Source organism: Talpa europaea, assembly GCF_964194135.1.
Source record: "Talpa europaea genome assembly, chromosome: 14".
In the NCBI taxonomy this organism is placed as follows: Eukaryota; Metazoa; Chordata; class Mammalia; order Eulipotyphla; family Talpidae; genus Talpa; species Talpa europaea.
Genome location: NC_140082.1, coordinates 38,704,110 through 38,716,274, shown reverse-complemented (window position 1 = coordinate 38,716,274; position 12,165 = coordinate 38,704,110). Strand labels below are relative to the sequence as shown.

The window sequence follows — 12,165 nt, the reverse complement described above, 5'->3', positions numbered from 1 at the left end:
AGTTCAAGGCAGTCAACACACAGAGGTTCTAAATGGGATCAGGTCGTCAACATTAACCTCTCAGGCACTACCCCATCTTGTCTCAGTACTGGCTCCTGAGCGAGCATCCTTCAGAAGGACCAGTTGTAGTAAGTGAGGTTGAACATCTGGTTTCTAGCCAGAGGGTGCTGTTATTCCGAGTCTGAAGACAGGAAACACCCACCCAGTCCTTTCATTCCATAATAGGTGCATACAGGATAGGTCCCCTGTGCTCTGAGGACAGGGACAATACTGACCTGGCTCAGATAGTCCCACAGGCCTCTCCCAAGAGAACCCTCCTCTTCTCACCCCAGTCTACACTCTTCTTGCTTTAGGGCTGCCTGATTTTTTAGTGAATAAAAGTATAGGACATCCACTTAAATTTGAATTTCAAATGGACAGCACATACTTTGCTCATGGAAACATGTCTCCGCATTTTACCAGCGACCCTCTTGCAAGGATCCTGACAGTTGCACACAAATCCCTTTTCCCTATACCAGGGTGGCTTTGAGGTGAGGCTCCACCTCTGTGTGCATTTGCTGTATTTGATTATGGGAGACGGCGCCTCTAAGAACCGAACCGCCAATTGTATCACAAAGAGCGTGATCATAATGCCAACGATAACCGGTGATCAGTGAACACCCACTCTATTGTTGTGAGCACTTAGTCTTCAGAACAACCATTTGCAGACAAGAAAACTGGGCCTTAGAGAGGTTAATAACTTGGTGAGTCCCTGAAATGTGACACTAAGAACTGGTGTGTTTCTTGCACAAACCCCTGGAGAGTGCCTGCCTCTCTGGATGCGGAGTTATATACATAGAGCTGTGTGTGTGCATGATGTAGGCACAGTGTGTGTGTGCGCGTGTATGTGCACATGAGTTGTATGTGAGTGTGTGTGTGTGTGTACGTGTGAGAGACAGAGAGAGAGAGAAAAAAAAAGAGAGATAGAGATAGATGCAGAGATCATTGAATTTTGCTCTGTGCTTCAAAGAAGAAGCAGGTCCATCTTGACACATTGGCTTCACTGGTTAAATTAAGAAAAATTGGACACAACAATGTGTTTGCATGGATTCACAATTACAGTTTGTTAGTGTTGGCATAGAACAGACAGTGTGTGGACTAATGGCCATCACGGTGTCCAACGGGAAGGGAATAACTCTGCTGCCCCCGCGACTCTGGGAATGCCCCATGATGGGCAATGCCCACGTGATGTGCAGTGGTAAAAAGACTGACATTTGACTTTAGCATTTGCATTTCCAGATCCAAATGAAAAATATTCCCAATTTAAAAATCATACTCCATGGGCCCTGCATTTGGAGACAGGCGACCAAGGTCTTGCTGGGGTCCCACACATGTCTCCATGAGACTGTAGGAGACCCTTCCCCTCACACGTCTGACTGGAAGGCATCCTGTCTGCCCATCCTATTTCCCTGTTGGGGAAATTGGCGGAGGAGGGTGTGAGGACAGCAGGCTGGAGCCTGAGGCACTGAGTCTGTGATGAAGGTGTCCTGCGTTTGAGGGAGCCTTGCTGTCCTGGGCTCACCCTGAGGTCAGCAGGGCGGTGTCCCCCCAGCTTTTCTGAAGAAGATGGTGCAGGGTGGTGATGTGGTGATGTCCTCATCCTGCCCCCTCACCCCCTAAGATTCCTCAGAGGCAAAATGATGGCCCTGCAACAGCTGTGTTGTGGGTTGTGAGCCTCGGTGCCCCTTCCCCACGTCAGAGCCAGGAGGTGGGTCCTCACCATACATGGGAGCTGATGGCACCTGGATCTTGGCCTTCCAGCCTCTGAAACTGAGTCTCTACTCACAAGTCACCTGTTCTGAGGTGTTTTATTGTAACAGCCCTGACTGATTAGGACAGAGATAGACTTTTCTAAGAATCCTGAATTTTAATGAAATGTACATTAAAAATGAAACATGGATGTCCTTTCTGTATTTTCCCACAAATTCCCATAGAAATCTTCTGAGGCAAGGGGCTGCCCCGTGCCAGCTCTCACTGTCCACCCAGCTACAGGCCACTTCCCTGTTCCTTATAATCCAAGTTTATCCATATTAGCAACAGCAGTGAGGTCACGGGGAAAGTGGCGGTAAGGGTGCACAGGTAGACAGCCAGGGGAGGGTAAGGGAAGAGAGGAGGATGCTCCACTTCCTGCACCTGTGACAATGTGAGGCTAAGAGAAAGTGCCAGAAATCCCAGGCTTGTTGATCTGTCTAGAGACTCATCCATCAGGAGGTGAGCGAGCGCTTGGTTTGGTGTCTTTGTGGCCAGAGATGCTCTTCTAAGGTGGGTGAGGCCTGGGCAGTTACATCAGGCACTTACCTGTGCCAACAGATCCCAGGAGGTCATGCGGTCCACTCCAATCTCACCTCCTCCTGGAGGAGATGATGATAAGAAGACGGAGCTGAGAAACTGCAATCACGAGGAAATGAGAAAAAAGAACTTGCTGAGGTGTAAAGAAATTAGTCTTTTCCAAGAGAATAACTTGGAATCCAGAACCCTTCCTTTTTTTTTGCTTGCAGGATTCACAAAGCCCTAAGTGTTCCTTCAGATGTCATTCTGGAATGACCCTGGCTGGACACACGGTTGATTGCTGAATATCCCTTCCTGAATCTGGGAGGCGTGAAAGGGCGTCTTCCCAGAGCTGAGTGGGTGTCCCATCTCTCAGAGAGTGTCTGTAGAGGCTTGGGGATCTTGAGGTAAACCAGTGACAACAATGCTGAGCTATTTCATAGTCAAGAGGACAATTCACTTTAAATTCCTCTATTTAAAATGTGAGGACCCCTCTAATGCTAATTCGTTATGGAAATATTAATTAACAGCTTTGCTTTACAGCAGTTAGGAGGCTGCTTCTATTGAGTAAGATAGATGAGCAGGAGTGTGAGATTAGAAAAACAATCTGTAAAGTGGCCAGAGGCAGCCGGGGGTCACCTTGGTGTTTGGAAGGACAGAGGCATTTGTGCAAACATCCCATTAGTGTCCTGCCGTGTGGCTATTGAAAGAGCAGTAACAGTGCCAGGCCCCCGTCTAATTCTGCAGCTAATTCTAAGGGTAGATTCCAGGAAATGGGGTCATGTATAGTGCTCTGATACAAATTTACTATAAAATGCTGAATCCAAAAAAAAATTGTTCACATCCATTATGTTATATATCCACATGGTTTCTCCCCTCTTCCTATAGTACTAACTGCTGAGAACAGAGGCTGGGGTGGGAGAAGGGTTGTTAAGGTGCTGGGCATGTGAAAATGGTCAGAATGAGACTCAGACCCCGCTTCCCTAAAAGGGCCTCCGAAGGGCTTGGTGAAAGCACCCAACCTTTATTGCTAGAATTTTTTAAAAAGATTTATTTATGTATGCATACATGAACTGGGGTACAGGCCAGAGGTGTAGGGGTTAGACGAGTCACCAGAGACAGAGTGGGGAACAGAATAGGCAGATTATGAAATACACTGCTGAGGGGAACAGCAGGCGAGTCAGGAGAGGTCTGCTGCGTCATGTGGGTAGCTCCCTGTCAGGCCGGGGATTGAACTCATGCTGCAGAGGCTGTGGACAGCTTTACAGTGCTGTGCTAAACCCCTTGCACCACCAGTGAGGCCCTTTATTGGTAGGTTTTATATGTGTTCCCCTCACTCTGAAAAAGGGATTTTGACTTCTTTGAGACAGTGCTAACACCACTGCAGGCTAACATGGAAATAATAGTTAAAAAAGAAATAAAGCAATTCACTGTGGATGAAAGAACAACTTCCAAACAAATCAATCAACTGGATTGTTTCCCCACGAGGGGTGATGCTTTGTGACATTACCCCCTTTCCAGAGCTGTGGTTCTGTGACTCCTTTTCTTCCTATGCCCATCACAGTTGCTTTATTCTCTTCTCTGACCAGTTTCCTTGGAAATGCTGAAAGATAGGTCTTGAATTTAATGCTTTTGGGAATTCAATTCTTTTAATGCTGGGGTAGGCAGGAGAGATGCAGATTGTGCAATCACATCATTGCTTATGATGAGAATTCCTGTTCTGACACAGTCTCATCATTGCTTCCACGTGTCCCCTTGATGTGGAGGAGATCTGACTAAGGAAATAGACCAGATGTAGAGATTTGAGGGGTTCAGCACGATATTGCAGAGTGCCCAGTCTACACACCCTGGTGTGAACATTACAGACGCCGCTCCTTTAGGTCTGCGCTGCGTTTTAAAGAATTTAATAAAGTCTTGATCTCATCACTCTGGCTAAGAGACCTAGAGTCAGACCTCATGAAATTGAAGGAACACAAATAGTCTGATTCTAGAAATACCCCCAGGTACAGAAAGCAGAGAAAATTAGATCTTGGAGAAATCGAAATCTGTGGTTTTAATCTTTATTAAGAATACTATTCTTCAGAACTTTTTCAAGATTGAGGCTGGAAACAAGTTTATACTTCTTTACCTTTATCGTGGGAAAATGAGGCTCAGCACAACGAGGTAGGTGCTTCATTCTTGAAAAAGAACACAAAGGCAGTGTCCACCGGAGACGAATATCTCCAGGGGCGTTTGGGGGATGCATATTCAGCATTGTCTAATACAGAGCAAGCTCAGCCTGCCCTGTGAGCTGATCCCGCTCTTTCAGGAGCATGCTGGGATGAAAATCAAATGGCAGTTTACCATGCGGGTGACTCTGACCCCCAGCATGGGAATCAAGGTGGGACATTTGACAAAAATGCACCTGCTGATTTTTTTTTTTTTTTTTGCAGTAGGGTCCAAAGTGGCATTTAAACAAGCTCCCCGCACAGTTCTAGGCTTTGCCACATTTGAAATATTTCCATCCAGTGTTACTTAACGAGGTGACTCTCACTGGGCATCCCCGTGAATCTTCCTCCATGAGACACTGAGTCTTTGGTGAGAAGTAATGCACAGATATGCATCTGTTTGCTTCATAAGGAGTGTGAATCTACAGGTGTCTTAGAACCAGACCTGTGGGTGGTCATCCTGCACACCCAAGACATGTGTCAGGCAAAACCTGGAGCTTAGGCAGAGAATATTGAATATTTATGTGGGAGGCACGATCCAGACACTGAGCCCCTCTAGCTCAATGTCCTCCTCCTCGGTGGATGTGAGCAGGGTCCTTATAGTTCAGGGGCCTGGGGTATGGCCTTTTCTGAGGGTGTGGGCAGCAGTTCAGGAGTCCTGTCCAGGGTCAGGGTGCACTTGCTCTCCAGTGTAGGTGCTAACAGACAGTTAGATAGGATGTTGAGGGCTCTGCCCCTGGGTATTTAGTGCTCCAGAGCCACGGTGCCAACAGCACCAGGTATCTGCGTGCTGGGAAATCATGCTGTGTAGACGGTGTGTTGGAGCCAAGCAAGAGAGCAAAATAGCATTACAGAAATTCCTGCAATGCATTTTAAGAACAGTCCTTGAATCCAGACCACATCCGAAACAGAATTTGAATTTAATAAAGCTGCTGAGGGCTCCTGGTCCTGAGTCCCCTGGCTGCTCCACTCACCCAGTAGGTGCTGGGGCGAGGGAAGGGGTAATGAGCCAGCAGGGTAGCAGGGCCTCCAGTGATGGATGGCCCGCGGCCCTCGCATTGCTCTGCGCCCTCCATCATCCAGTCGGGGTGGTTAGCAGACTGTCAGAGAAAAATAATTTCGCGGCCGTGGCTCTTACTGATGTGCTGCATTCTGGGGTCAAATGACTGTTACAAAGCAGGGTGTTGCTGGCCCCTCCATCGTGAGGGCTCAGGGCTGACAATGTGAGAGAAAAAGCACAGTGGCCAGAATTCACTGACATCCTTCAAAAGCTACTAGGGGTGGGGCAAGCTGGACAGAGAGGGAGAGAAATGACAATGTTTGCTAACCAGGAAAATACCAGGCCTGGAGAAGGCCCTCTGAGGGAGGACACCTCGAGATGCCCTCACCTCATACTCACCCCCTTGCTCCCGCCACTGCAGACAAGAGCACCTTTGCAGAGGTGAAGAGAACAAGGTGATACCCAAGGTCACGGGCAGCCCAGCTCATCACCCCTGCCAGGCTGCAGGGGTAAAGTGACTTCTTGGATGTCCTTGACAAGTAGAAGCTACAGATAGTGGATGGAGAGATGGAAGGAAAGAAAAGAGGAAGGGAAATGAAATGGAGGCATGAGAAGGGAGGTAAGCTAGGCTGCAGCGTTTTTTGCCACGAGGTTCTCAAGAACTTACACCCAAACGTTTTTTTGCAAACACCAGCTTTTACTTGTATGTTTAGTGGCAGTGCGCTGAAAGGCAAGATGGCAGGACATCATGTCTAACCCCCTCCAACTCACTCCTTACATGGTTCAAAAAATATTTGGAAGTAAGTGAAGGAATTGGGGCAGAGGTAGCAGGAGAAACAGCTCTCTTAATTGGGACTCCTGGCTCAATCTTCCCCTAACACGACAGAGCAGGCTTTCTGCTTTGCGCCACTGAGTGCTCTGGAAACAGTTACAGAATGCTGATGGAATGAATGCTTGCACCCTGTCATGGTTCCAAACAAGGAATCTGTCCTTGTGTATCTCTTTTGGATCTCAGTAGCCTACCCCTTCCACTATCTGCGATCTGGGGCAGCCTGCCTTCTCTCCCAAAGCAAAAAATTCCATTCCAGGTATGGTGACATAATGATAGCCATCACAGCTACTGAACACTTGCTCGTGGCCTAAATGCTTTTTTTAAAAAAGATTTTTTATGCATACAAGAACTGGGGGACAGGCCAGAGGTCTTTTTTTCTAAAAGATGTTTCCAATTACCTACTATATTTGTTAGACCTTTTTTTTTTTTTTTTAAAGATTTATTTATACAAGCACTGGGGTATAGGCCAGAGGCGCGGGAGGGTAAGAGACTCCACTGGAGACAGAGCAGGGAGCAGAACAGGCAGAAAGACCGAAATACACTGTTGAGGTGAGCAGCGGGTGAGACAGGTGAGGTCTGCTGCGCCATGTGGGACCCTCACCGGCTGGCCAGGATTGAACTGGCACTACAGAGACTGTGAACAGCTTCACAGCGCGGCGCTCAACAGCCTGCACCACCAGGGAGGCCCCCAGAGGTTTTTTTATACTGTGTGGGGGCTAAGAGGATTCACCAGAGACAGAGTGGGGAACAGAACAGTCTGATCTACTGAAATACACTGCTGAGGGGAGCAGTGGGTGAGACAGGAGAGGTCTGCTGCGCCATGTGGGTCACCTCCTTGGCCGGGTATCGAACTCGTGCTATGGTGCTACTGATAGCTTCATAGTGCTGTGACTTAATCCCTTGCCACACCAGGGAAGCCTGCCTAAATGCTTTTTAACTAGGTAAAGTGTTTCTTTCCTTGACTGCTGCCAAAAATGAGTAAAGATAATTTCCTGTAGCTAATATGTTAGTGATGTCCGCACAAAATTTTCAAAATGATAAAAGATAATTTGTATAAGTAAGCAGTTAGAAGACTTGGAAGGTTGAGGTTGTTTTAAAATGGCATAAGAATCATTACAGATACATGGGCAGTGCTGAAAATGATTCCTCCAATGAGGCAAGGTGCAATAGTGCATGAAAGTAGACCAGTAACAGAGTATAAAAAGGCCTCAAGGTGACAGCTATGCAACATTTCTGCCCCTAACTCCCCATTCTGAGCCTCTGCCTCCTCCTGTGAGTTTCTCCCTGACCTCTCCCTCCATGTTATCCCACCAACTACCTCAGCCACATGCAATCGGGAGCACCCACATGAAACATCTGGTCTCCTTCCTCCAGGATGCCTGGCTGGACACTTACCCCAAGCCATCACCACAAACCACTTCCCCTCTCTCCTTTCTCCTGCTGCAGAGGGCTTAACCACCCTGACCTGCATGAAGGGCCTGGCAGCCCAGACTGCTGGTCCTTTCTCTGAGAACCCGAGCCCGGGACCCTAGCCCTCCTTTCTCCCTTATTAATTGGTGCTGGCATCACAGGTGCTATGGATTCATCAGCTCCCCATCTCTGCTGAGCTGGATTGTCTGCAATCTCTTTCCTTCCTCCACATTCACATGATCTCTCCCCAATGCCTGAAAATCACTCACTGATGAGACCAGGAATAAGGGCCCCTGGGGGCGGGGCGAGCCGGGTTTTCGGGGAGGGGGCGCGTGGGGGCCGCTCGCTACTTACAGTGACTGGAGCAGAGGGGTCTGCCTGCTGCCCCGTCACCTCTCACGGGCATCCTAGCATCCTGAAGCGTGCTACCTGGCGGCAGCAACCCGAGAATTCTCACCTGGGGCAAGAGGTGACTTTTACTCCTGCTGGGGACGTGGCCGGGCAGCCGGATGTTGAAGAGGGCCTGCAGGGCGGCCTGTGCCGCCTGGCCTTTGGCCAGCTTCTTGCTGCGTCCTGAACCTTCAAACATCCTCCCGTCCACACACACGGCCATGACAAAACTCTTGGCCCGCTGTCTCTCGGCTGTCTCCGAGAGGCACACGTAGCGCAGGCCTGAGCGCAGCTCATTCAACACCACCACGGGATTCCTCTCGCCTGGGGTCACGGGTGCGGGCCTGGGTCTGCTCGGCCGAGCCTGGCCCACCAGGTCCAGCGTGTGGCAGAGCAGCCGGCCTCTCCGGTAGGCTGTGGACAGCAGCTCCGGATCGACCGGGCAGCGCCCGGGGAAGTCCTCGCTGGGCGCCGATGGCTCGAACTCCTTGAAGAGCGTGTCGGGGAAGTCAGCCTGGTCGGAGGTGAAGTCTGTGGATGGGCTGGCTCCGCTGCCCAAGGCCAGGTGGGCCTGGCAGGCATTGGGAAACTGCACGAAAGACTTGAGGGCCAGCTCGGCCGCCCGCATCTTGGCTTTCTTTTTGGTGGGCCCGGTGCCCTCGAATGTGAGCCCATTTACTTCCACAGCCACAGCGAAGACGGGGGCATGCACTGGGCCTGTCTGGGACACCATGCGGTACTGCAGGCCTGGCTTCAGCTCATGCAGCTGGACCAGTGCGTTCTTTGGCGTCATGGACCATGAGAGCTTCTTCCAGATTAACTGGAGTTTGCAGAAATGGCTGCCATTTCCCTCCTCTAAAGGCCTTTTCCTTTTCATCCCAGGCACTCCACGGGCCCTGTCGCTGGGGGGCAGTGGTCTTGCCTCCAGGTTGCTGACATTACGGTTCTCCTTCACCTCTGTGCTGCTGGTACCTGGATGTGAGAACAGAAGATCAGAACTAGGGCACAGGCAGCTGCCCCAAGGACAGGAGTTACTGCTCATGACTGAGTCACAGAGCTCGGCTTTCTTCACAAAGGCCATCTGGCTTCGGAGCCTGAAGTTACTACCCTGCCCTCTAGAGAATTTGCCTCCCCACTGCTGGGTCTGAAATGGTCTGGGCAGCTGGCCCAGCCTCAGAGTTGGGAATGGTTTTGTGTTCCATCTGAAATGTGGTTCTGGGTCCTGGGCTACATGGGTCACTCAGAGCTTATGAACAACTCATATGTCCAAACATTGGGTTTCTAGTGTTCTGAGGAGACCCAGACATTGACAAGTTACAGTTGGGGTAGAACCCACTGGAGCCCCTTAAGGCCAGTTGTAGGACTGAGGGCTCAGCCACAGGGGGGCGCACTCTCTCCCCCAAGTGACAGGGCAGCCCCAACCACACCCTTGATTTCTGCCTAGGATTGCTTTCCATTTCAATCCAATAGGCAACTATTTTAAAAAGACTAATAATATGTGTTTTTAAGGCCCTGGCACCCATATTGATGGTAATGAAGATTAGCACAATTTCTTTGAAAAGTGTTTTGCAATTATTTAGTAGTAAGAATAAGGAAACACACACTCTACTCAGCCATCCCACCTCTGTGCGTAGGTCCCAGGGGAGCCTTATGTGTACAGAAGCAGAGAACCAATGAGTACATCAGAGCATATTTTTTTGTGCGTGTGAAAATGGAAGCTTAGAAAGTTCCTATGTTCTCATGAACAGAGGAGTGAATACATTGTGGTATGATTCAACAGTGGAATACAACAAAGCAGTTACATTTAATAAGCAAGATCTCTATATTTTAAGATAGATAAATCTCAGAAATATCCTAAGAGCAACTAGAAAGATAATACAAAAAGTAGGAAACCATTAAAATAAATTGTAAAAACAGATATTACATAGGGCTTGTATCACCATAAAGTGTGGCAAAACTGAAGATATAGTCCAACATCCCTGGAGAGATAAGCAGGAAATGAATGGGGCTCAGAGGGAGGTTTCCTTTCTATCTGTGATACTTTGTTCCTTTTGTAAGAAAATGCTATGAAGTAAACTTAGCAAAATGATTTGCTAACTGTGGGTGATGGGTGCACATACTGATGATTTAAGCTTCTGTATTGGCCCCCTAAGACCACGCTTTGCCAACAAAACTGCTCCATTTCTAGTGTTCTGAGCAGTGATGGCCACAGACCACAGCACAAGTATCCTGCTGCCTCTCTGGCAAATGTGCTTCTGCACCTCCCACCTCAGTTTCCCTGTGAAACATGTGAGAACACTTCTAGTGTTCTGAGCAGTGATGGCCACAGACCACAGCACAAGTGTCCTGCTGCCTCTCTAGCAAATGTGCTTCTGCACCTCCCACATAGTGAGTAATGAGGTGCCTTTTCCTGAGTCCTACATGAACCCTCACTTTGCTACATTTCCTCTTCCTCAAATCACCTCTGGGCGATTCTTATGGTGCTATTTCACAGAGCACCGTATTTCTCAGGAAACTGAGGTCAAAGGTGTAGTAGTTGACCTGAGGTCACATTGTCAGTTGGTCAACAGGTTCAGGTATTTGTATTCCAGGAATGTCAGATCCCCCTCATCTGCTGTCACTCTAAAGGTGATTTTATGGAAATGAAAAAATTCCCATAAAGTTCCATGGAGTGTCTTCTGCCATCCGATTCAGATGGATGCATGAGGATAGGTGGGGTCTCTGGGCTGGGCAAGGTCACATACAGACATCCCTTTTTGACCTTAGATTTCTCCATGGGAAGTGGGAGTCTTGGAGTCTCCTGGAATCTCTACAGTAGGTCATCAACAAATATTTTTCTCACTAGCGAGTGGAAACCTGAGCTGGGTTTTGGGTGCATCTCCCTCTCTCCTGAGCCCAAAGTCAAGCAGCAGAAGACACGGCCAGCTCAGCAGTCTGTGATTATGGCATTGCTGTTGAGGAATGATAAAGAGAAAGTGAAATTCCATAGGCACAAGTGATGCTCTGAAAATCAGCTGTTTCCAAGAGGTGTCCTCACATTTCAGTGCCTTTCAGTTCAGGACGAGTGACAGTTCCTGCGGCTTCCTACCTGTGCAGTCCATCAGGAGGGTGTTCGCAGCAGCAGCACAAGGCCCTGCTTTGAAACCTCAACTGCTCACTAGTTTAATTTTATAACTTGTGAGGTGGTTGTATTAGTGTTTTTTCTAGCAATTTGCTTGTCTACACTATTAGGTTTGCTGAGGAACTTTTATTTAACAATGAAACCTGAGAGTTCTTTATATGTTCGAGATGGATGACTTTCACATACAACCTATTGTAGAAGAAATAATCACCTTCCAGATGCCCAGTGCTGCATCTTAGCGTCACTTACTAGCTGCTGTGCATGGGGATGTCCACACAGCGCGGGCTCTTCTGTGGCTATTTCAGGCCATGCGAGAGTAGGTGGAACTAACAGTATGGTTTCCCACATTGAACATGAAGATGGAAAAAACAAAAACAACCCAGCCCCAAACCCCACCCCAGGTTGCCTAGAACTTGCAGGGAGTTGTCTACTTTTCTATTGATTCCTCACAGGAGAGGGCAGAGTGAGACTCCTGGTGTGATTAAAGCGGAGGCATATCAGATGACCTCTGCTGCCTTTGGAGGTAGAACCTTTATCTTAGAGTAACAGCCTCACCAGTGCTGAGATGGCCCCTGTGCTCCCCTCCATGACTCTCAGTGTCCCATGACCTTCACTACTGAAGGCCTCATGGAGAAGCCTGGTTGTCAGATGGCGGCTGAGGCAACTTTCCATAATACCTGATAAGGCAGACTTCTGGGTTCATCCTGGAAATGCTGCTGGAATCTCTGGGGTGATATTATCCAGTGGTTTTTGAGCTGGAGTCAAAAACCCTGAGGGGTGGGCAGATGTAGGCTGTCCCCATTCAAGGAGAGAGGCCCTGGCCTCCAGGGTAGGCATGGGTCCCTCCTGGTTGTCTGCATGCCAACATTTTACGCTACACCACGGACACTGGTGCAGC

The 12,165-nt window shown here is 48.8% G+C and overlaps 1 protein-coding gene across 2 annotated transcripts in view; it reads right to left on the bottom strand.

Annotated features, from left to right (window-relative positions):
- Window positions 1–12,165, bottom strand: part of ADARB2 (adenosine deaminase RNA specific B2 (inactive)) — a gene marked incomplete at both ends in the record, with an annotated part of 448,147 nt that overhangs the window by 143,211 nt on the left and 292,771 nt on the right. For both annotated transcript variants that reach the window (XM_084254372.1, XM_084254373.1), the window contains one exon: window positions 8,214–9,118. In XM_084254372.1, the coding sequence (XP_084110498.1) occupies window positions 8,214–9,118 (905 nt within the window). The remainder of the gene's footprint in view (window positions 1–8,213; window positions 9,119–12,165) is intronic.